This window comes from Hyla sarda, chromosome 10 (assembly GCF_029499605.1).
Source record: "Hyla sarda isolate aHylSar1 chromosome 10, aHylSar1.hap1, whole genome shotgun sequence".
Lineage (NCBI taxonomy): Eukaryota > Metazoa > Chordata > Amphibia > Anura > Hylidae > Hyla > Hyla sarda.
The window spans coordinates 55,124,666-55,151,248 of record NC_079198.1 but is presented as its reverse complement, the minus strand read 5'-3'; the positions used below and the strand labels follow the sequence as shown (position 1 = coordinate 55,151,248).

The 26,583-nt window shown below is 43.8% G+C and overlaps 1 protein-coding gene across 4 annotated transcripts in view; it reads left to right on the top strand.

The window, feature by feature from the left end:
* Positions 1 to 26,271, top strand: part of LOC130293503 (3-beta-hydroxysteroid sulfotransferase-like) — a 110,882-nt gene extending 84,611 nt beyond the window's left edge. For all 4 annotated transcript variants that reach the window (XM_056542282.1, XM_056542286.1, XM_056542285.1 and 1 more), the window contains 3 exons: positions 20,810 to 20,904; positions 21,467 to 21,647; positions 26,026 to 26,271. In XM_056542282.1, coding sequence (XP_056398257.1) covers positions 20,810 to 20,904; positions 21,467 to 21,647; positions 26,026 to 26,135 — 386 coding nt within the window. In that variant the 3' untranslated portion in view covers positions 26,136 to 26,271. The remainder of the gene's footprint in view (positions 1 to 20,809; positions 20,905 to 21,466; positions 21,648 to 26,025) is intronic.
* Positions 26,272 to 26,583: the final 312 nt, after the last annotated feature.

Here is a 26,583-nt window from a genome sequence, read left to right as displayed (position 1 = left end):
CCCCTAAAATACATTTGCATAATTAGGTGCACAAGACGCCCCCATAACGGTGCATTGTGTCTGGTGATAAAAAGTGCCATTGAAAGAAAATAATTGTGAGTAAGAATGAATTCAAGTAGTGTCAAAACAAATTTATTGTGTCTGTGAAATAGTGTACTTTTGGTTCTTACATATCTGGAGACAGCTTCCAAACCTAGCTGGTGTTGTATATTGCTGTAGAGACTCTCTCCGTCCGGACTCGTTAATATAGTGGTATCTGTTACCGTGATATCTGTCAGTTTGAGAACAGTGTCCTTAGTGTCTGGCAGATAAGAAGGAAGTTAATCTGGCAAGGGCCTACATACTGTCACAGCCAGCGCTCCGGTCCCCGCCTCCGGACCGGAGCGCTCGCTTCCCCACTTCCCCTTCCCGGGATCCCGGTGCCTCGCGCACAGTCACACTGACCGGGAGCACGGGATCCCTCGTGTCGGGGACGCGGCTGCCGCGGCGGCCGGTCCCCGCTCACGTGCCACGTCCCTGTCTGACTTACCTGGCTCCTCGTTCCCGGCGCAGACTGGCTCTGCCTTCGGCGCGCGCGGCCCCGCTCTCTAGGGCGCGCGCGCCACCTTCTGTAAAATTAAAGGGCCAGTGCACCATTGATTGGTGTTCTGGCTAATTATCCCTGCTTCCTTCCCTAATAAAAGTCTCCTGCCTCTTCCTGCCCTTGCCGGATCTTTGTGCCCTAGTGCCTTTGAGAAAGCGTTCCATACTGTGTATACTGCCCTGCCTGTTGCCGTACCCTTGCTACCCTCTATTCGCCTTTGTACCCTTGCCGCCTGCCCTGACCTCTGCTACGTTCGACTACGCTCCTGCCTGCTCCCTGTGTACCACGCCATATCAGCTACCAGTGGGGTTGAGTTGCTACTGGAGGATACGACCTGGTGGTTACCGCCGCAGCAAGTCCATCCCGCTTTGCGGCGGGCTCTGGTGAAAACCCGTAACCACTTAGAACCGGTCCTCTAGTACAACCCGCGTCAACGCCTCTCTGGTCCGGAGGATCCACTACCAGTCCTGCCGGTACGTTACACATACTGTGAAAGGACAGCCAAAAGCAATCACCAGCTGGTGTTTTTAGGCTCATTGTAGCACATTTTTCTGCCCTCATAAGTGCATACCGCATCCTTACAACCGCATACTCATCGGCTGGTGTTGCACTCAGATACTTTTTTAAGTGTACTGCAGAGCATTTTTCTGCCCTCATCAGAGTGCATACCACTTACCTACATCTAAGTAGTGTACTATTGTTTTCCTGTTAATCTGTCAAGGGCCTAGATACTGTGAAAGGCCAGCCAAAAGTGCACACCTGCTGCTGTTCTTGACAAATATTGTTTTGAACGTTGTGAAGTGTATCGTACTCCCCTCATATACAGTGACCCACCGACCTACGATGGCCCCAACAAATGATGAAATCGACATACGATGGCCTCTCAGAGGCCATCGCATGTCGATGTAAGCATCGACATACAATGCTTTTTTATGTCGGGGCCATCGCATTAAGTGCTATCCGGCAGCGCCAAATGCTTAAGCTGCTGCCGGATAGCAGCTTAATGTTCCCCGTGTGGTGCGGTATGTATTACTTACCCCTCCACGATGCTCCGCGGTGCCCTCCGGGTCCAGCGCTGGTCTTCCGGTGTCTTCTCGGCCCTCTCCGATGACGTCAATACGCTGCTGCGCACGTCATCCAATAAGAATGGCGTACGCAGCGGTGTAATGATGTCGCTAAGCAGGCCCAGTAAGGCCTTGCGGAAGAAAGCAGAGGACCGTAGAAGACTGCGGAGGACCGGAGAAGACAGCGGAGAGCCCAGCGGAGGCCCGGGGACACCATCTCGAGTGGTAGGGACAGGTGAGTACAGCTTCCTATACTTTACATTGCACGAATCCCTCAACATACGATGGATTCGACAAACGATGGCTCGTTTGGAACAAATTACCATTGTATGTTGAGGGACCACTGTACATACCACGTATGTCAGGCAGAGAAGTGCCAGGGCGTGCACAGAGGAGTTGCAGAGGCCTAAATACTTCAGGCAGAGGTCGCAGCAGACTTGGGGAGAGTGGCAACAGGAGTCACAGCGAGAGGCCTGAGCTCCCGTTATCAGCTAGCGGTCGTGTCTCGACCAGCAACCCATCTACCTTCGTCGATTGGTTAACACGGTCATCCACTTCATCACAAGTGACATCTGACACACCCAGTCAACAGTTGGTGGGTTCCTCAGACACAACCCTCAGTTGGCATGGCCCGGGAGCAGTCCCTGTCCTCCACTTTCCTCTGTCCTTTGCTGTTCCCTCTCCTACAGAAGTATCTTATGCTGTGGGTTCAGCTCCACTATTCACTGAGGCCGATCTAATAGAGGACAGTCAGCAACTACTGCCCAGCCAAGAAGTGGAGGAGACATCCACCGCTTCCTCCACTAGACGTGCAGAGAAAAAAGAAAAAAAAAAGGTTGCTATCTGGAGTGCTGTTTGTAGAAAAAAGCGAACGGAACCCACCATCTAGTGCTTGGTGACACACCTGATCCGCTGGAGTGGTCCAACGAAACAAGTGAGACCCTGCAACGGTAGCATGCCACCAATAGCACAGCTACAATACCCAGGATGCACTAACTTGATTGTTTTGGAGACCTGAGGACGTGCCTGCGCCGAAATGCGTTGTCCGAAATCTTTTCATAAATGTCATGGTGTTCCAAGTCCTGTCATTTCCAGCAGAAGCGCTCCACCCAATTTCCTCCTTTTTTCCATTTTACTCCTCCACTCGACGGGCAAGTAATGATGAGGAGAGTGACGTGGGAGGCGGTGTTGCCAGGGCTCAGTGTCCTGAAGCAGACACTCTTAAGGAAACTGAGGAGGACATCAGTGACGTGCAGACACTTGTTGATGATGATGAAGCCAATCGCAATTGGGAGCTGGGCACAGAAGGGGCTTCATCATCATCAGGAGAAGAGAGTTGCAGGTTGCCTGTGAGGCAGCAGCTGAGCCAGCAAGGTGGTAGCATGGTTGGCAGTAAGCGTGGTGGCAGAAGTGGAAATTCTGGAGCCAAACGTGCCCAGAGGAGACCACCTGCATCACGGCAGCCTACCTTCCCGAGAGGTAGTGGAACAGGGGTTCCTGTAGACGGCAGCAGTAGCAGTCAATTAGTACAGACTGTTGGAGGGAAAATCAGCTACTCGGCAGTGTGGCAGTTTTTCATCAACCATCCGGAGGAGGTTCACATAGCCACATGCAAGATATGATGGCAGAAGGTGAAGCGTGACCAGGGTCCCAATGTTGGCACCACGGTCCTGCGTCAACCTATGCTTCACCACCATAAAGTGGCCTGGGAGAACCGTAGCTCCGATGTAGTAGTCCAGACTGCTGTATCACCCAGTGGTATGCTGGAGGTGGCCTCAATTCGGACGGGACCGTAACACTATTTTCACTATTTAACTCTATTGCCACAGCAGCGTGCACCCGTGTATTAGGTAGTTGTGCAGGCTATGTTTCTCTTTGTTTTTGCTGTGCAATTTAGGGGGATTGGCACCCTCCCTAGCCGTGCACCCCTCCCCTTTTTCACAGGAGGTTTTTAAATTGATAGTGGATACAGCATGTCACTCAGTCAGAGGCCATATGCCCAGCAGAGGTGAGTGAAATTAATTTTAGGGTCCCATCCAAAATGAGACCACCTGGATGTGGGACACGTTTTGATCAAAAGGTGCGCTAAGAGACTCAATTTTTGACCAAGAGTGCTGCTGCAAACTTTTTTTTTTTGTATCCTTTGAGGAAGCCACATTATTAGTAAGTTGCCAGGATTACGGGATGAACTACGTCATTCCACTGCTTCATTTCCTATAACAAATGTTGGAAACGATGGCTGGTCATGGCAATGAAGACGTTGCGCCTACATCTCACGGCCACATGAGCCCTGTAATGGCTGAACTGGAGGAGGAGGGGCACAGTGGAGCACAGTTTAGGTTTCATGAGATGGGTGGTGCTTCTAATCATCTGACAGGAAAGTAGGAGCATGATCAACTAGAGGAGCTAGAGGGTTATGAGGAAGGCGAGACAGAGGACCCAGACACACCGTGGCAGTATGCAGTGGAGAAGGAGGCAGGGAGTCCCTCGGAGTCACTTGCACAGTAGTGTGCCATCAGAGTGGGTGTTTAGTGCAGCAGGGGCCATTGTCACCCCAAGGAGAAATCGTCTGTCCACGAAAAATGTGGAGAGACTGACCTTTGAGAAGATGAATCAGGCATGGATCAGCCTGGATTTCCACCCACCACTGCCAGATGCATCAGAGTAGATTGACCATGGTGCTACACCAACACTTCACAAATATGGAGTGTGCCATGCAGATTTAAGGCATTGCTCCCCATTTACAAACATTCCAGCCACCTTCATTATTGGGTACTTGTTTTGCCACTCAACGCACCACTCTCTCACCGGGTCACTTTCAGGACTTCTGATGCTGCTGCTGCCACCTCAAGGCTGATTCATTCAGCCACTATTTTGTCTCCCTATGCTTCTGCCAACTCCAGGCTGTGCCATTCAGCCACTATATGGTCTCCTCATGCTTCGGCCACCTCCAGGCTGTACCATTCAGATACTAAATGGGTTCTTTATGCTTTCCCCACCTCCAGGCTGTGTCATTTAGCCAATATATTGTTTTCTGATGCTGCTGGGACTGTCTTGGATATTAACTACAATTTTTTTATGGTAGTACTAGCAAACATACATGCTCAATAGAGATTTCAACATTGATCTTTTAATGTTAGGGGTTGTTAAGCCCTCTTTTGTATGCATCCTGCTGCCTGATCCAGGCTGTGTGTTTCAGGAACTACTTGGCTTACTGATGCTGCTGGGCCTGTGCCTAATTTTTTTTTAATGTTGGCACTAGCTAACATACATCTTCTATACAGATTTCAACGTTAATATTTTAATGTTGGGGGTTATTAAGCCCTCTTGTGTACTTCTGCTGCTGCCTGATCCAGGCTGTGTGTTTCAGCAACTATATGGTTAAGTGATGCTGCTGGGCCTGGGCCTAAAAAATGTTGATGTTAGCACTAGCTAACTTACATCTTCTATACAGATTTCAACATTAACATTTTAATGTAAGGGCTTTTGAAGCCCTCTTGTAAACTCATGCTGATGCCTGCTCCAGGCTGTGTGTTTCAGGAACTACTGTACTTAGTGATGCTGCTGGGCTTCGGCCTTAAATTCTTTGATGATAGCACGAGGTAGCATACCTCTTCAATAGAGATTTCAACATTGATCTTACAATCTTAGGGGTTATAAAACCCTCTTGAGTACTGCTGCTGCCTGCTCCTGACTGTGCCTTTCAGGAACTACTTGGCTTACATATGCTGCTGGGCTTGGTCCTTAAATTTTTGAATGTTAACACTAGCTTACATACATGCTTAATTGTGTACTCCTGCTGCTGACTGCTCCTGTCTGTGTCATTCAGCAACTACATGGTTTAGTGATGCTGCTGAGCTTGGTCCTTACATTTTTGGATGGTAGCCCTAGCTAACATGCATCTTCAATAGAGATTTCAACATTCACCTTTTAATGTTAGGGGTAGTGAACCCCTCTTGTGTACTCATGCTGCTGCCTGCTCCTGTCTGTGTCATTCAGCAACTACATAGTTTAGTGATGCTGCTGGGCCTAGGACATTACCTATATATGTTTATGGTAGCACTAGGTACCATACCTCTTCAATTGAAATTTCTAAATTAATTTTTTATTCTTAGAGATTGTGATGCCCTATTGTCTCCTCATCTGTAACCAATACCAGACAGTGCCATTCAGCCACTATATGGTCTCCTCATGTTGCCAATACCGCCACACTGTGTCATTCAGCCACTCTATGGTCTCCTCATGCTGCCAAAACCTCCACACTGTGTCATTCAGCCACTATATGGTCTCCTCATGCTGCCAACACCTACACGCTGTGTCATTCATATTATTTCACTACCCCAGCACACTTTATATGCGTGATAAAACACAGCAAAGTGTTCTACACCCCTATTGAGGCTCTCTGTAGGCCAGAAATAGCAGTTTTTAATATAGATTCCCCGCAAGTAAATTTGGATCAAAACTAATTTTTTTAGAAAAATTTGCCAAATCAAATTTTTTTTAAATTCGCTCTTCTCTAATGGCAATCATCAGAGCCACTAAATGCTGTAATGCAAATAAAGTGTAGCAGTAGTTTCAGGTAACTCCTTTGGATAAGCTTTCATGTGTGCATATATAAAAAGTAGGACTATTTTTAGCTATTATAAAACTTTAAATTGCATCTTTACCATATTTCTTTTCTGCAAACTTCTAATTTTCAGTTGTCTCTAAGGTAGGCCTATAGTACAGCCTATAAAGCAGCAACAGCATCTTGGACATTATAGAATAGTACTGGGCAGTGTAAGCTACGAATATAACACTGTGATGAGTTTGCTAACTGGGCATTTTTTTAATTCATTTTGGGTGTAAGCTGTCCAGAAATGATCCCTTTCTTGATAGTAGCAACAGGTTTGGCGTTATTTAAAAAATAAAAATGATAATAATAAATGAACTGCACAAATTATCCATCACTGCCATTACTACATGTGCCAGTTGTAGTATACCCGATGGTCTTGGAAAGTAAAAAGCAATGGCTTTTAAACAATGGCATTACATTTTTTTTTTTTTTTGGGGGGTCGCAGTTTAAGGTTTGCTAATTGTTTTAGGCAGGGATTCCTGCAGCAGCAATACAGTAGAAGTGCAGTAACAATGTTCTTGCTGTTGTTACTTAGTACAATATCCAGGTATAGTGAGCTGGGAGACTCAGGAAATTTGTTTCTAAGTGCTGAACAGCAAACAAACCCGTTGTGTGGCTTTTTGCATCCAGATTTATCATAAGTAAGACAACATAGAAATGCTTCAGCTCACACAAACAGTGTAAAAGAAGACATGGGCAATGCCAATTGAGGATGACAGGAGGAAATGTACAAGCTCCCATTGTCGGAACCAGACTTACACAACTGTAAAGGTGTCAGTGTTATTCCTGGCCACTTAAGTGCTGTGGAGCATCATCGCCAGTGCCAATAGAAACACTGACCCTGTGGACCATGAAGCGCATGTTCTATCCCTGATTATAATGGCTGCTTTGTCACGAGGTTCAGCTCACATTATCAAAATATGAAAGTACAAGGCAGGAACAACTTTGAGAAATAATGGTGGATAGGTATTCGTCGTTGAGGATGAGCACACACTATCAATTGCCTAAAGCAACTGCACCACCAGTCTGTCCGTCTGAATCAATGGAAAAGAAGAGAAGTAGGAGGTGTAAGATAGGCAGTAGATAATGATGTTGATTAAATCAATGATGGATGTGGCCTTACTACTAGCATGATGATAGGGTGGAGGAGGAAATGGAGGAATAGGCTTTTCCTGATACTGGTGGCCAATATGATTTTGCTACATAAGCTCTTTAGTGTCACACTCCTGCTGCTAATAATCTCCTCACCCGATGCAGTTTCCAGATCATGTCCAACATATATTCATCATTTTAGTCATATTTATCTAGCCCCCCCTTAATACTTTCTCAGAATGGGATATGTCATGGACTCCTTGCCCATGCTTATGATCCCCACTTCTATATTTGCCTTGAGTACCACTGCTGCCACAGCTACTGGTACACCTACCACCACCACTGTTACAAGTTCTCCAACAACTGAGCTATCAGTGCCAGTACTTCCGCCGCCACGCCTACCAGAACTACACCTGCCACCATCATGGCTATAAAGTTTTTCTACTGCTACCACCATTCCCCCTAGAGATGAGCGAATCAAAGCTGACAAACCCGAATTTGTTATGAATTTCAGGAAATATTAGATTTGCAATGAATGCGGATATCGCCGCAATTCTATCGCACAAATCGCTTTATTGAACTCCATTTACTCAGGGCTCCAGGGCATCTAAAATGGCGGATCCACATGTCAGTACATGGGGCAAGGAACACTGGGAAGGCGAGAAGGCAAGGCGGGAAGGGAAGTAGACGGGATGACCCTGAATCACATGCAAGATGCAGCCTATCAGCAGCCAGTCACCCCTGTGATGTCATATCATTCATTACACTGCATAGAGACATTGCTGTGTGTGTGTGTGTTACACAGAAAAGCTCATTCAGCAGTGTTTCACATCCTAGTCACATCAGCGTACTGATAGACAGAGAGCAGTGTTTTTTTCACTGAAAATAAGTTTTACTGCAGCCATTAACCTCCCAGTTACTTTCTTCAGCATTGTATTACAGAGAGGGGCAGATAGCTGTGTGTTGCCTCATACATTTCAACAAGCTGCCTCAACTTCATAAACCTTAGCAGAGGAGGCAGGAATAATATATCAATTCTGTGTCTTTGTTCCGCAACAAATCATCTACTGGTTATACTAGTCTGTAGACGGTATAATACCCAGCAGTCCATTCCTAATGGTCTGTGACAGAGTGCAATTTTGTGTTTAGCACGCAGCTTTTTTTTGTTCTGCAGCACTGTTGTGTACTGCTGGTGTTGTGCAAAAATACGTTTTTTTTCCGGGAATTTTTTTTATTTGACTATGCTACAGGGGCTGTAAAGTTAGTGTAGTTCCTAATATAGTGTCTGTACCTGTGTGTGACCGTTTTCTCACAATTCTTCTGTGATTTTCACCCCGCTATTTATTTTTACTAGCACACAAAATGACTGCTGTCTCAGATTTTTCCCAACTTGCAATGCGGCCGAGACCTGACTCACTAGTCAGCTGATGACAGGGAGCCTGTCTGCTTCAATGGGTGGAGGGATCAATATGCAACTAATGCAACAGCTGGAGGCACCCTGATTGAAAACCAGAGGCCTTCAGCTCATTTATGTTTCAATGGTTGGGTGGCTGATGTGTGGGAAGGAGGAAAATAGAATTGTGGGATTTGTAGTAAAAAAAAGAACAGTCAAACAGGAAATACAAGTTCACAAAAAGCTAGCCACATTGTTATGGTAATCTCTTGACTTAGCCATTTAGCCCCAAGACAAGCGCAGATCCTTCCTAAGCATGTCCATTACTGTCTGCCAGGTACCTACTAAAATCACCTTATGGTGGATAACCCCTTTAAGCATACTGTAACACATTTTTCTGCCCTCATAAGTGCATACCACATACATACATCTAATTAGTGTACTATTTGTACCTGTTTATCTGTCAAGGGCCTAGATACTGTGAAAGTATGGCTGGTGTTTTACTAAAATATGTTTTTTTAAGCGTACTGTACCACATTTTTCTGCACTCATAATTGCATAACTGCATACCACATACGTACTTCTAAGTAGTGTACTATTTTGTACCTGTTAATCTGTCAAGGGCCTAGATACTGTGAAAGTCAAGGCAAAAGTAATCACCGGCTGTTGTTCGACTAAAATACTTTTTTTAATCATATCATACTGTACCACATTTTTCTGCCCTCAAAAGTGCATACCACATACGTACTTCTCTAAGTAGTGTACTATTTCTAACCTGTTAATCGGTCATGGGCCTACATATTGTGAAAGTCCAGGCAAAAGTAATCACCGGCTGGTGTTGTACTCAGATTATTTTTTAAGTGTACTATAGTGCATTTTTCTACCCTCATAAGTAAATACCACATACCTGCATCTAAGTAGGGTACTATTTTGTACCTGTTAATCTGTCAAAGTCCTACATACTGTGAAAGACCAGACAAAAGTAATCACTGGCTGCTGTTCTAGACAAATACTGTTTTAAGCGTAGTAAAGTGTATTGTACTCCCCTCATATACGTACTCAGTATGTTAGGCAGAGAAGTGCCAGGATGTGTACAGAGGAGTGTCAGAGGCCTAAATTCATCAGGCAGAGGTCGCAGAAGACTAGGGGCGAGTGGCAGCAGGAGTTACTGCTAGAGGCCTGAGATCCCGTTATCAGCTAGCTGTCTCAACCAGCAACACATCTGCAGTCATCGATTAGTCAGTATGGTCATCCATTTTATCACAAGTGACATCTGATACCCCCAGTCAACAGTCGGTGGGTTCCTCAGACACAACCCTCAGTTGGCATTTCCCAAGAGCAGTCCATGTCCTCCCATTGCCTCTGCCCTATGTTGTTTCCTCCCCTAGATAAGTATCTTATGCTGTGGGTTCAGCTCCACTATTCACTGAGGACGATCTAATAGAGGACAGTCAGCAGCTACTGCCCAGCCAAGAAGTGGAGGAGACATCTGCAGCTTCCCCTACTAGGCAAGCAAGTAGTGATAAGGTGAGGGACCTGCAAAGCGGTGTTGCCAGGGTTCAAGGTCCTGAAGCAGACACTGTTGAGGAACCTAATGAGGACATCAGTGACGTGCAGACACTTGTTGATGATGATGAAGCCAATCTCATTAGGGAGCTGAGTGCAGAAGGGGCTTTATCATCATCAAGAGAGTTGCAGCAGCTGAGCCAGCAAGGTGGTAGCATGGTTGGAAGTCAGCATTGTGGCAGAAGTGGAGATTCTGGAGCAAAACGTGCCCAGGGGACAACTCCTGCTTTGTGGCAGCCTACCTTCCCTGGAGGTAGGTGAACAGGGGTTCCTGGAGACGGCGGCAGTAGCAGTCAATTAGTGTGGACTGTTGGTGGGAAAATCAGCTACTCTGCGATGTGACAGTTTTTCATCAAGCATCCGGAGGAGGATCCCATAGCCACATGCAAGATATGTCGGGGCAGAAAGTGAAGCGTGGCCAGGGTCCCAATGTTGGCACCATGGCCCTGCATCAACATATGCTTCACCACCATAAAGCGGCCTGGGAGAACCGTGGCTCCGACGTAGTGGTCCAGCCTGCTGCATTACCCAGTGGCACTCCGCTCTCTCTTTCAGCCAGCCAAGGCTCCACCACCTCAGCCGAAGGGAGCAGTGTGTCATACCCTCCTTCTGTTGCTCCAGATGCTCCTGCTCCTCCTACTTTTAGCGAAGCCATGTCCAAGAGACAACAGCATGTGCCCACCCATCAAATGGAGCAGAAGCTGAATGTGCTACTGTCCAAGTTGCTGGTGTTGTAGTCCCTCCCTTTTCAAGTGGTGGACTCTGCACCTTTCAGAGAATTGATGGCTTGTGCTGAGCTGAGGTGGAGAGTGCCAAGCCATCATTTCTTTGTGAAGAAGGCAGTACCAGCCCTGCACAATTTTGTGGAAGAGAAGGTGGGCAAGTCCTTGAGCCTTTCTGTGTGTACCAAAGTGCACGGCAGCACCGACATCTGGAGCTGTAACTATGGTTAGGGACAATACATGTCCTTTACGGCTCACTGGGTGAATATGGTTCCTGAACAACCACAACACCAACTTGAACAAGTTACGCCGCTTCCTCCTCCATGCTCTAAGGTCAGCGGTCTTGTGACAGTGTGTGACTCCGCCTCCTCATCCTCTATAGTGTCCTCAGCCTCCACTGCCCAGACAAGTCTCAGTGGCCCTTCAGCATACCATGTGTGCAGGGCACGGCAGTGTCACGCTGTTCTTCACATGGTTTGCATTGGGAACGGAGTCACACAGGGGAGAAACTGCTAAAAGTTATTCAACTTGGGACAATGGGACAAACATCTTGCATGCACTGTGACTGGGAAGGCTGAGCAATGCCCCCTGCATGGCACATGCATTCAATCTGGTTGGGAAGAGGTCCCTTAGTTGTTCCCCCCCATCTGCAAGACATCCTAACAATTGGAAGGAAACTTTGCATGCACTTCAGTCACTCGTACACCGCAATGCACACCCTCCTTGAGCTGCAAAGTCAGAATGGTATCTTCCAACATAGTCTGATTTGTGACTTTGCCACACGTTGGAATTCCACCCTCCATATGTTGGACTGACTGTACGAACAGAGAAAAGCCATCACTGATTTCTTGATGATCCAAGCGGATAGGGGGACTCCACTGTGTGACTTCAACGTATACCATTGGCAGCTCATACATGACACCTGTCATTTGCTCAGGCCCTTTGAGGAAGCCACATTATTAGTAAGTCACCAGGATTACGGGATGAACAACGACATTCCACTGCTTCATCTACTACAACACGTGTTGGAAACGATGGCTGCTCAGGGCAATGGAGACATGGCACCTACATCCTACGGCCACACGAGCCCTGTGGGGGCTGAACTGGAGTAGGAGGGGCACAGTGGAACACAGTTAAGGGTTCGCCAAATGGGCAATTTTTCTAGTCATCAGGAGAGGAGGAGCAGGAGCAGCCAGAGGAGCTAGAGTGTTATGAGGAAGGCAAGACAGAGGACCCAGACACACCATGGCAGTATGCAGTGAAGATGGAGGCAGGGAGGTGCTCCGAGTCACTTGCAAAAATGTCACGATGCATGCTCAGTTTCTTGCATAGTGACAGCGTATTGTCACCATTCGGCAGTGGGATGACTTCTGCAAACTGGGCAAACTGGACAAACTGACCTACTACAGAGACATCCTATGTAGTCAGTGTGCCGATGCCTATCGGCGCCATCGTCCAGCCTCTTGCAGGTCTGACTAGGGGGGGCCCCCTGCGCTCACGTTCCACTGCTATGGTTGCTGGGGAGGGGTGGGGTGGCAGGAGCAGTACCAGCTCCATCAGTACCCAGCCTGAGTCTACAGTCACTGACGAGTACCTTTCTTCACCTGCATAGTGAAGCAACTCATCAGCAGCAGGTAGACCTGGAGTAGGACCTGAACCAGTAGATGGTGGCATACCTTGACATGACCATGCAAAACTGGACTTCTGGGCAGCCAAACTTGATTTGCGTCCGCAACTAGCAGAGTTTGCCCTGGAAATGCTGTCCTGCCCGGCCAGTAGTGTGCCATCAGAGCGGGTGTTTATTGCTGCCAGGGCCATAGTAGTCCCAAGGAGAACTCATCCGTCCACCAAAAATATGGAGAGACTGACCTTTGTGAAGATGAATCAGGCTTTGATCAGCCAGGATTTCTACCCACCAATGCCTGATGCATCAGAGTAGATTGACCATGGTGCCACATCAACACTTCACAAATATGTATTCTGCAAAAAACATTTAAGGTGCTGCTCCCCAGTTAAAGAAATTCCTCCTCATCAGACCACAAGTAGTATGGAGAATATGCATTAGCTAAAACATAACTTTTCTTAGGATAAAATATATGGACCCCAATTTTTTTATTTATTTAACAAAAGGAAAGATGTACTAAAAACACCATGTGCCACCTCCACCACCAAGTATTGATGTGATACAAAGACCTCTAAAAGGTGGAAGGGAACAACATTTAGTCCATTGCAACAGGTTGGGGGTAAAAACTTCCCTTGTAAGGCCCTACTCGTGCCCTATTAATTCCCTTCTTGGCAAGTGTTACTGGCCTTAAAAAGGGCAGCCCCACACAGGAACCACTCCCTATTTCCACCTAAAAGACTGCCATTTCCCAGGGTTTTTAGGTGAAAACAGGGAGAGGTTCACGTGTGGTCGAGTAACACTTGCCAAGAAGGGAATTAATACGGCGAGAGGGAATTTTTTACCCCACCTGTTACAATGGACAATACGTTGTTCCCTTCCACCTTTTAGAGGTATTTTTCTCACATCAATACTTGGTGGTGTTGGTGGCACATGGTGTTCTCTGCACACCTTTCCTTTTGTCTGATTTCAAAAAATATTTGGGTCCATATATTTTATCCTAGGAATAGTATTAAAAGTTAATTTTTACAGAATGCATATCCTCAATACTTACTTATGCACACCAACACTTTGACAAAAGAGACTGTTTTCTTCTGCCTATCTGCCTCAGCTACTATTCTGATCCTGCCACCCACCTGATGTTACACATCTGAAGCCAAGTGCTCCTTCTCTTACCCACCTTCGTCTCCTGGTACTGGTATTGACATCCACCGCCCCACTCTGTCACTGGGTCAGTTTCAGGACTCCTGATGCTGCTGATGCCACTTCCAGGCTGTGTCATTCTGCCACTATATGGTCTCCTCATGCTGCCGCCACCTCCAGGCTGTGTAATTGTGCCACCATATGTTCACATGCTAATGCCACATCTAGGCTGTGTCATTCAGCCACCATATGTTCTCCTTATGCTGATGCCACCTCCAGGCTGTGTCATTCAGACACCATATGTTCTCCTCATGCTTCCTCCACCTCCAGGCTGTTTCATTCTGCCATTTTATGGTCTCCTTATGCTTCTGCCACCTCCAGGCTGTGTCATTCAGCCACTATTTGGTTTCCTCATGCTTCCGCCACCTCCACGCTGCGTCATTCAGCCACTATATGGACTCTTCATGCTGCCATCACCTCCAGGCTGTCATTTAGCCACTTTATGGTCTCCTCATGCTTCTGCCACCTCCAGGCTGTGTCATTTTTTCACTATATGGTCTCCTCATGCTTCTGCCACCTCCAGGCTGTTTCATTCAGCCACACCCACTATATGGTCTCCTTATGCAGCTGCCACATCCAGGCTGTGTCATTCTGCCACCATGTGGTCTCCTTATGCTGCTGGCACGTTAAATTACAATTGACATTTAAAAAATATATTTAATCTTTTCAATTTAGAGGCACTATGGTCTCGTCAGGCTGCAGCCACCTCCAGGCTCTGTCATTGTGCGCCATGTGATCTTGTTATATTGATCTTGTTGCAATAATTATACACTTTGCAGAACCAGTCGTGTTTACTTACATGTGCATGCCTTGATATTTTCGACAAACATTTGATACTGGCAGGATCTACCCAGTAGCCCTCCCAAGTCAGGCCTGCACCACTAGAGGGAGTACAAACTGACACACTACTCTAAAATTGTGCCTCTGCAGCCTACATAGGCTGCCGCCACCTCTAGACTGTCATTGTGCCGACATATGGTCTCATCATACTACTGTCACCTCTAGGCTCTGTCATTGTGCCGCCATGTGATCTTGTTAAATTGATCTTGTAGTTTGACAGTATTTTTTTTTTAAATAAACACTTCAGGCACCCCGGGACACTCAGTCATGAGCATGGGGGGGGGGGGGGGGGCGCTGAGAGGAAGGGGCTGGGACAGGCTGTAGCTGGCCTCGCAGCGGACCGCTAGCTCGATTTTAAGGTACAAGTACAAGCTTTTTCACTGCAGCAACTTATAGCAGTATGCGCCCACTCATCCAAAGGTGCAAAAGCTGAATGTTGGAATGTTTGTCCTGTCCAAGTTGCTGGTGCTGCAGTCCCTCCCTTTTCAAGTGGATACTCAGTCATGAGCATGGGGGTGCGCTGAGCGGCAGGGGCTGGGACAGGTGGTATCTGGCCTAGCTGCAGACCGCCAGCTAATTTTTAAGATACAAGTACAAGCTTTTTCACTGCAGCAACTTATACACTGCAGCAATTATACATTATTGGAGCTGGAATTACCATGGTTGCTGGCACCAGACTTGCCCTCCAATGTGTCCTCAAAAATGGATTTAAAGTTTGCTTATTCCAATAATCAGGCTCTGTCATTGTGCCGATGTGTGGCAGTGATTCTAATTGCGACACCTGTGATCTCCATGTCATACTGAATAATAGTATTATTTCACTAACACAGCATACTCCATATGCGTGTTACAGCAAGGCAAAGTGTTCTACACCCCTATTGAGGCTCTGTGTAGCCAGGAAATTGCCATTTTTAATTGCGATTCACCGGAAATAAATTTGTATCTAACCAAATTTTTTGGGAAAATTCGGCAAATCGGCCAAATCAAAGTTTTCAAAAATGTGCTAATCTCTAGCCATTACTACCACTGCCAAAACAGCTAGGCATTTAATTCATTATGTCCTCTACCTCCACCTAATGCTCCTTCTTATCACTGTCCAAATGCTGATTTTTCTTACACAAATCATTAGCAGGAAACTATCTTGAATATCTTCTTTAGTACCTGGGGTGCTAAGACAGTCTTTTTGCAGAAAAAGACAAGGTGCTGGCAAATAAACTGTAGAGGTGGATAATCTTTCTGGGTACAGTAGTCCTCCCATTCTCCGTATTACCCTGGTTGCCCGTCCTTGAACCCTCTCCAGCTCCATTATATCTTTCTTGTACACTGCTGCCCAGTACTGTACACAGTTGTGTGTGGTCTGACTAGTGATTTGTACAGCGGTAGAATTATTTCCTTGTCATGGGCATCTATGCCCCTATGGATGCACCCCATGATTTTATTTGCCTTGGCAGCAGCTGCCTGACACTGGTCACAACAGCTAAATTTACTTTTAACTAAGACTCCTAAGTCCTTTCCCCCATCAGTCGTCCCAAGTGTTCTCCCTTTGATACATAATTCTAGCCCGGATTTTTCTTCCCTATGTGCATTACCTTACATTTATCAGTGTTTAACCTCATGTGCCACTTCCCAGCCCAAAACCTCCAACCTATCCAGATCCATTTGAAACAGTTCCCTGTCCTCTATTGTGTTTACCGCTTTAAAGAGTTTAGTATCATCTGCAAATATTGCTACTTAACTATTCAACCCATCTACAAAGTCATTAATGAATATATTAAATAGGACAGGACCCAAGACGGACCCCTGTGGTACCCCACTAGTAACAGTCACCCAATCAGAATAAGTACCATTAATAACCACTCTCTGTTTCCTATCACTGAGCCAGTTACTTACCCACTTACACACATTCTCCCCCAGCCCAATCCTTCAAATTTTATGCACCAACCTTTTATGTGGCAGCGTATCAAATGCTTTGGAAAAATCCAGATATACGACATCCAGCGATTCTCCCTGGTCCAGTTTGGAGCTCACCTCCTCATAAAAGCTGATCAGGTTAGTTTGACAGGACCAATCCCTCATAAAGCCATGCTGATATGGAGTCAAACATTTATTTTTTCAAGATACTCCAAAATAGCATCCATTAGAAAAGCCTCATGATGTACCGATACTTCATGAGTCCGCTCCCGTTCTATAACGCAGGGCCATGGAATGGCCCTGCGTCATAGCGAGTCGGGCCTCTAACAACGGCCTGGACCTGTGGCTAATAGCGCGCAGCACTGATCGCGGTGCTGCGCGCTATTAACCCTTTAGACCCGGCGTTCAAAGTTGAACGCGCATCTAAAGTGAAAGTAAAACCATGCCGGTTAGCTCAGGAACTGTTCGGGATCGCCGGGGCGAAATCATGGTATCCCGAATAGCTTACAAGACAGCCAAAGGATCCCTACCTGTCTCCATGCTATCCGATCTCCGAATGACTGCTCAGTGCCAGGCATGAGCAGTCAAGCGGCAGAATCATCGATCAGTGGTTTCTTATGAGAAACCACTGATCAATGTAGAAGATCAGTGTATGCAGAGATATACAAAGTGAAAAACAAGTGAATAAAGATCATTTAATCCCTCCCCTAATAAAAGTTTTAATCACCCCCTTTTTCCCATAAAAAAACAGTGTAAATAAAAATAAACATATGTGGTATCGCCACGTGTGGAAATGTCCAAATTATAAAAATATATTGTCAATTAAGCCGCATTCAATTGCGTACGTGCAAAAAAATTCCAAAGTCCCAAATAGTGCATTTTTGTTCACTTTTTATATCATGAAAAAAATTAATAAAAAGTGCTATCAATGCAAAAATGGTACCGCTAAAAACTTCATATCACGGCGCAAAAAATTAGCACTCATACCGCCCCATACGCGGAAAAATAAAAAAGTTATAGGGGTCAGAAGATGACAATTTTAAACATATATATTTTCCTGCATGTAGTTATGATTTTTCCCAGAAGTACGACAAAATCAAACCTACATAAGTAGGGTATCATTTTAATCGTGTGGATCTACAGAATAAAGAGAAGGTGTAATTTTTACTGAAAAATGTACTGTGTAGAAACAGAAGCCCCCAAAATTTACAAAATGGCGTTTAAAAAAAAATTGTCTCACAATGATTTTTTTTCCATTTTGCCGTAGATTTTTGGGTAAAATGATCAATGTCATTACAAAGTAGAATTGGTGGTGCAAAAAATAAGCCATCATATGGATTTTTTGGTGCAAAATTGAAAGAGTAATGATTTTTTAAAGGTAAGGAGGAAAGAACGAAAATGCAAAATGGAAATTTTTGACCTTTTTGTTATTTATATAGTTGAAGAATATTTTGGGGTTAGTTTTACTCTCTTTGGCAATGAGTCTTTCTGTCTCTATTTTTGTGAATTTTATCGTTTTGTTTTTTTTTACATATTTTACATTTTTCTCTATAGCTTTTTAATGCTTCTTCACTGCTGTCCTGTTTTAATAGTGTAAAAGCTTAATTTTTGTCATTGATTGCCCCTTATCGTTCTGGTCAGGCCCTGCACCATTTGGGACAGATAATTGTCTTTAGCTATAGTCATAAACCTGTTTCCTTTATGAGATTCACAGGTCTTAGTCTCCCAGTTTACATCAGGATAGTTAGAGTCCTCCAGTATAATCACCTCATTTTGAATTGATGCCTTGTTTATTTGCCTCAGTAATTGACCTTCTGCCTCTTCCATTATGTTTGGTGGCTTATAGCAAACCCCTATCAGAATTTTTTTTATTTTCATCTCCATATATTTCTACCCATAATGACTCCACATTATCATTTCCTTCCCATATATGCTCCCACAGTGCGGCCTTCAGATTCAATTTCACATAAAGACAAACTTCTCCCCCTTTCTGTTTTGTCCGATCCTTCCTGAATAGACTATAACCCTCTATGGTGACTGTCCAGTCACAGCTATCGTCCAACCAAGTCTCTGTTATACCCACTATGTCATAATTCTCCCAGACATCAACCACTCCAGATCGTCAGTTTTATTGGTCAGACTTCTGGCATTAGTCAACATGAATTTCAATGGTCTATGTTTTTTTTTTTCCTATGAAGCCTATCCCTATTAACTTTTCTAACCCCTGCATTCGCTCCACCCCTGGTACTTTAATAAGTCCCCCCTTCTCTATCTACACTATCTTCCCCCTCTATGTTGTAGGTACCCTCCCCCGCAATCCCTAGTCTAAACACTCCTCTACCCTTCTAGCCATCATCTCCCCAAGCACAGCTGCACCCTCCCCATTGAGATGCAGCCCATCCCTACGGAAGAGCCGGTATCCAACAGCGAAGTTGGCCCAGTTCTCCATGAACCCAATCCTCTCCTTCCTACACCAGCTTCTGAGCCACTTGTTTACCTCTCTAATCTCCCGCTGCCTCTCTGATGTGGCTTTTGGTACAGGTAATATTTCAGAAAATATTACCTTGGAGGTCCTTGCCTTAAGCTTGCGGCCTTAGTCCCTGAAATAATTTTTAAGGACACGCCACCTACCTCTCACTTTGTCATTGGTGCCAATATGTACCATGACCACTGGGTCCTCTCCAGCCCCACCCAGCAACCTGTCAACCGATTTGTGATGTGCCAAACTGAAGCGCCAGGAAGACAACACACTGTTCGGCGATCCCTGTCTTTGTTACAGATCGGCCTGTCTGTCCCCCTAATAATTGATTCCCCCACTACCAGTACCTTTCTGGCCTGCCCTGCACTCCTACTTCGCTCCTTACTGGAGCAGACACCCCCATGGGGATCAGAGGCAGTGTCTTGCTGCAGTACTGCTAGGTCTGAAATGGCATCCCCCCCATCCGCCAACTGGGCAATCTGGGGTGTGCCAGATCAGGACTAGCCTCCCTGACACTTTTCCCTTAACCCCGTTTTCTGACTGTAACCCTGCTAACTGCCTGATTGTCCTGCTCCTCCGTCTCAATATCCTCCCCCACCTCTACCCCAGAGAGTACTTGCTCAGTGAGCAGGAGACTCCTCCCCAAGTTGTCAATGCGTCTCAATGTTGCCAGTTGCTCTCTACAGTGTAAGTAAAGTAACACTCAAACTCCAGCTTTCAAACTCTGTTTTATAACTTTCACTGCCTCTCTTCCAAAGCCCACTCAAACAGAGCACGCACAGAGCTATGTCCCAAACTAAGATTTATACACCTGTAACCAATCTACCCCTCCCCCCAGAGGTTGAGTACAGAAAAAAAAAGAGTGAAAAGGCTGTTTAATCAGTGATCCCTCTATGTGCAAATGTAAGTACTAACACAAGTCACTCCAATTTGACAGATTCACTCTGCAAAGTTTTATAACTCTCTTTCACTGCCTCTCTTCCAAAGTCCACTGAAACAAAGCACGCTCCCAAACTAAAATGTATACACCTGTGACCAATCTACCTCACCACTTAGAGTAAGTGAGAGTATTATAGTAAGTAAGAGTATTATATTTAGGTGGCACAGTGTGTCAAATGGTGTATGGAGTATTATATTCAGGAAGCACAATGTATGGAAGTACCATATTCAGAATACAGAGTATGCAGCAGTGTTATATCTGGGGATGCAATAGTTTTTTCAGGGGGCATGGTGAGGAGCAGCATTATATTTAGCAACATAGTGTGTGGCAGCATTATATTTATGGAGGCACAGTGGGATTCCATTCAATTTAATGGGAACTGACCTGCAGTTACCTAGCACAGCTAAAACACAAGGGTCCAAATTTGTCAAGAACTATTTGCCCATAGCAACCAATACAATTGCTTCTTTTACTTTTAACAAGGCCTCGGAAAAATGAAAGAAGCAATCTGATTGGTTTCTATGGGCAACTGGTCAACTTTTTCTCTATGCAGGTATTGATGAATCTCCCCCAATGTACAGAGCTGTCTGCTGCTGGCTGTGTTCTCCATATATGTGGGTGGTGCGGCTCTGGCACCACACCGATCTGTTACTGTTGACCTATGCTGAATATAGGGCATTAATACATTTAGCCTTAAAAATCCATTTAAATATTCTGAAAGGTTAGGGTCACTGTTGTTGCTAATTGGCTATACATTGAATTTTTTTTTTCGTTTCGTAGTTATCTTTGGTCGCTGGTTTGAACATGTAAAAGGATGGCTAACAATAAAAGATAACCCAAACTTACTTATTCTGTCATATGAGGACATGCTTAAGGTATGCAATAAATTTTGGAACTGGAAATAATTATTAAGTATTTCATCAAAATAGTGAAGGATGAATGGTGAGTTGGAATCCCTGGGTTATTCATAGGAAACAAAATATTAACATTAGTATGGGATAAAGTCTATTCAATCCCCTCCTATAAATGTACATGATTATCTTTGGTAATCTTATCACCCTTTCTTATAAACAAGATTCATCATAGCTTTTATATTTGCTTAACCTAATTAGTAATATGTAATACAACAGAATCACTTGTGGTATATTTTATGCAAATTTAATATGGGAACATTTGAGTCTAGCTCATCTGTCATTCTGCTTACTGGAACTAAAATATCATAGGCCCTTTATAACGTTGTTAGTCTGAGTGATCAGACCTATGATCAGGCCAGAATTTGTGGTTATCATACAGGCCAGAAATGCTAACTTAATATTTATAAAGCCTTTATTCTTTTTATTTAAATACCAAACACATTTTCTCTGCATATTTATATTCACTTGTGATTATTTTTTAGTAGTAAAAAATACTGACTAACATTTGCTTTTTTTCCTCAAGGATTTAAAAAGCAATGTTATTAAAATTAGCAAATTCCTGGGAAAAGAGCTGGATGATGCTGCCATCGATTCTGTTGTAGAGCATTCTAGTTTTCATGCAATGAAGGCCAACCCCATGTCCAACTATTCTGCAGTGCCCAATGATGTTTTTAACAAAGACCAGGGAAATTTTCACAGAAAAGGTGGGTGTGTTTAAGAAAAAAAATTATGAAAACAGGTGCATTCAACACCAGTAAAAAGCAATACATGAAAGAAATTTACTTATAAAACATTTTTGTACTTTCTTACAACAGTATCCTAAATGAGGGAATATACAGTAATGAACAGAAGCTGGGGTCTGCAGAATAAGTGATAGAACTGAATTCATTGTAGGGTATTGTAACAATTGTAAGGGCTTACTAGACTAAAAAAACTGGCTTCACCTTTATCAGTACCCTTTCCTTGGACCGAATAATAGTTATCATTACTCAGATACCTTCATGACTTATGATAGGACAGAATAGGCTAAACAGTCAGCAGTTGTGCAAGGAAATAGTACAAGCATTCATTAATGTAAAAAGCAATAATCCAAAAGGCAACTCACTGACAGGACTAGACATCTAATGGTAGTAGACAGGTCAGTTTTAGATAGCAATAGACATCTATTATCACACAATGGTTTTTTCATTTTTATATAGTTGTTGAAAACAATAATAAAAATGATATTATTAAAATAAGTAAATAAATAAATACATAACAAATAATGATTGGCCAAAAGCTGGAGAAAACTAATTACAAATGTCTGTGTGCTGAACACTCACAAGTCAATAATGAATAGAGGAACAGGACCCTAGATAAGCTTTTCATGCCTTATGTGCCCTGTGTACCTTCTCTTGAACTAAAACATTTTTTTTAATCAACTGGATCCAGAAAGTTAAACAGATTTGTAAAATGCTTCCTTTTAACCGTTTGCCATCTAAGGAAAAGCTGGATCGTCCTGAGACGGCACTGTTGCATGACACAGGCTCCCGACTCGAGCCCGCGTCATATCGACCAGCCCCCAGCTGATTCCTGTAGCTGGGGTCCGGCATTAATAGCCGACATGCGGCAATTGCAGCAGCCGGCTATTAACCCTGTAGATCACCTCTGTCAAAGTTGACTGCGGCGTCTAAAGGGACATTTAATCGCTCCCTGGTGGTCCAGTGGGGTGGATTGCCCCCTGCAGTGTGATCGTGGGGGGGGGTAATCCACTTCTGAGGTAGCCGGGGGGCTTACCTCTCCATCTGTGGCAGGGCCGGGCTTTATCAATCGAGCGCAGAGCACACCGATCAATGTGGTTCTATGAAATGACATTGATCTGTATGAGGAATCTAATGATTTCTCTTAAAAGTTTCCTAAGGGGACTAAAAGTGTAAAAAGAAAAGTTGAATAACAAGTTTAACCTGTTGGGGACGGAGGGCGTACCTGTACAACTCCGGGACCCGTGGCTAATAGTGTGCTACACTAATCGCGATGCCGCGTGCTATTAACCCTTTAGATGCGGCATTCAAAGTTGAATGCTACATCTAAGATGAAAGTAAACTGCTCCCGGCTAGCTCAGTGGGCTGTTCGGGATCGCCGTGGCAAAATTGAGCCATCCCGAACAGCTTTAGGAAAGCTCGTTGTCCGATCGCTGAATGACTGCTCAGTGCCTGAGATCAAGGCATGAGCAGTCAGGTGGCAGAATCATTGATCAATGGTTTCCTATGAGAAACCATTGATCAATGTAAAAGATCAGTGTGTGCTGTGTTATAGCCCCTATGGAAGCTATAACACTGCAAAAAAAGTGAATAAAGGTCATTTAACCCCTCCCTAATAAAATTTGGACCGCACTGCATGGTCAAAGGCGTATGCGCCCAAAAATTCCAAAGTCCAAAATAGCGTATTTTTGGTCACTTTTTACATCATAAAAAATTAGTAAAAAGTGATCAAAAAGTCTGATCAATACAAAAATTATACCTCTAAAAACTTCAGATCATGGCGCAAAAAATGAGCCATCATACCACCCTGTAAGCGGAAAAATAAAAAAGTTATAAGGGTCAGAAGATGACAATTTTAAACGTGTACATTTCCCTGCATGCGGTTATGATTTTTTCCAGAAGTACGACAAAATCAAACCTATATAAGTAGGGTATAATTTTAATAATATGGACCTACAGAATAAAGAGAAGGTGTCATTTTTACCCAAAAAATGTACTGCGTAGAAACGGAAGCCCCCATATTTACAAAATAGCGTTTTTTTCTTCAATTTTGTTGCACAATGATTTTTCTTTCCATTTCACCATAGATTTTTGGGTAAAATGACTGATGTCATTGCAAAGTAGAATTGATGGCACAAAAAATAAGCCACATATGGATTTTTAGGTGCAAAATTAAAAGGGTTATGATTTTTAAGAGGAAAGGAGAAAAAAAACAAAGTGCAAAAACGGAAAAACCCTCCGTCACCAAGGGGTTAAAAAAACACCCATTAACCCCTTCCTTTAAAAGTTTCAAATACCCCCTTTTCCCAAATTCCATATAAAAAACATGTAACCATAATAAAAATAAACATATGTGGTATCGCCGCATGCGTAAATGTCCAAACTATAAAAATATATTGTTAATTAAAGTGCACGGTCAATGGCGTACACACAAAAAAATTCCAAATCCTAAATAGCGTATTTTTGGTCACTTTTTATATCATGAAAAAATGAATAAAAAGCGATCAAAAAGTCTGATCAATACAAAAATGATACCAGTAAAATCTTCAGATCATGGCACAAAAATTAGCCCTCATACCATCCTGTACACATAAAAATTAAAAAGTTATAGGGATCAGAAGATGACAATTTTAAATGTATTAATTTTCATGCATGTAGTTATGATTTTTTCTAGAAGTACGACAAAATCAAACCTATATAAGTAGGGTATCATTTTAATCCTATGGACCTACAGAATAAAGAGAAGGTGTAATTTTTACCAAAACATTTACTGTGTAGAAACGGATGCCCCCCCCCCCCCCCCCAAAGTGTTTTTTCTTCAATTTTGTGGCATAATGATTTTATTTTTTATATTTCCGTATATTTTTGAGTAAAATGATTGATGTCTCTACAAAGTAGAATTGGTGGTGCAAAAAATAAGCCATCATATGGATTTTTAGGTGAAAAATTGAAAGGGTTATGATTTTTAAAAGGTAAGGATAAAAAAAACAAAAGTGCAAAAATAGAAAAACCCTGCGTCCTTAAGGGGTTAAAAATCGTAATCCTTCCAGTACTTATCAGCTGCTGTATGCCACAGAAGAAGTTGTATGATTCTTTTCTGTCTGATCACAGTGCTCTCTGCTGACACCTCTGTCCATGTCAGGAACTAGGAGTAGAGTAGGAGAGTAGGAGCAAATCCCCATAGCAAACCTATCCTGCTCTGGACAGTTCCTTATATGTGGCCATACTCAATATGGAGTATACAGCAGCTGATAAGTACTGGAAGGAATTTTTAAATAGAAATAATTTACAAATCTGTTTGACTTTCTGGCATCAGTTGATTTAAAAAATTTTTTTTCCAGTGGAGTACTCTTTTTAAAGGAGAACTGTAGTGCAATATAACCTATCCGAATGACAGGGGATAAGTTATAGATTGCGGGGGGCCTGACCACTGGGACCTTCCTGGGCATCTCCTGTAGGGTGTCTGCTGTGGCTTCCTGCTGGGGATGACATGGCACTGGCACTTCCTGCATACTGCTGAGGCCCCATACAGGAGATTGCGGGGGCCCCATCTAGGAATTCTCGGACCTGACACCCATAATGTAGTGGTGCACCATCTTGCTGGAAAAACTCAGGGAACGTGCCAGGTCCCAGCATTCCTAGGCAATTGTCTATGCTGTGAATATATGAGATGTGCAGCATATGAAACTACGGATACTGGAAGCCTGTGCTAGTATTTCTCCTGCGGTGTTGCTTTCAGTGTGTGAAGAGTGGGAGAAGAGGGTTGCATTGACAATCCAACACAATGGGCAGCATATTGAACACATTTTATAAGTGGTCAGAAACTTGTAAATAGCTCATGAAAGAATAAAGTTACGTTAAAACCAAGCACATCATTGTTTTTCTTGTGAAATTCCCAATAAGTTTGATGTGTCACATGACCCTCTTCCTATTGAAAAAACAAAAGTTGGATTCAGAATGGCCGACTTCAAAATGGCCACAATGGTCACCACTTATCTTGAAAAGTTTCCCCCCTCACATATACTAATGAGCCACAAACAGGAAGTTAATATCACCAACCATTCCCATTTTATTAAGGTGTATCCATATAAATGGCCCACCCTGTACAGGCAGTGCATTCACTACTTTATACTGTAGCAGCTTGTCATTTCTTCACTGTTGTCACATAAAAAGATAATAAAATATTAACAGAAATGTGAGGGGTGCACTCACAGAATTTAAAAACTGAAATTCAAAGATCATGTACAGAAAACTAAATGACTGTCAATAAGGAAGAGACCCTTGCTTCCAATTACATACAAGTAGTATTTATACTCTTGCATATTCCATTTCTTCCCTGTAGGTATCGCTGGAGATTATAAGAATCATTTTACTCCTGCTCAAGAAGAGGAATTTGAAAGGATTTACAAAGAGTGTATGGAAGACATCAACATTTCCCTTTTAAAAAAATGAAGAAACTATTCCTGGAATTAAAATATTTTTACTTTCCTTATAAAGAAACACATATGAAGATAAAATAGTCTATAAAATGAACATGGGAGGATGAGTATTATTTGTTTACAATAAAAAGTATGAAATAAATGTTCAATAAAAATATTTGGATTCATACTAGTATAAAGTTTTCTACCTGAAAGAACTGTTTCACAATAAAGAGGCATCCCCTTATAACCAGGGCTAGTGCAAGGATTTTTGCCATCCTAGGCAAAAGCTTATTTTGCTGCCCCTTGACTCCGCCCATTGGCCCACCCTTTGACACGACCCACCTTACTACTGTGGTGACACACTGTAACATACCTCCTCCTTATGGTGCTGGCTGAGCCAGTGGTTCAGATGCTGATCGTCTAACTTTCTTGCGGCAGGCCCATCAAGAGGGCGCTCTGTGCAGCTGTCTATTTTGCCT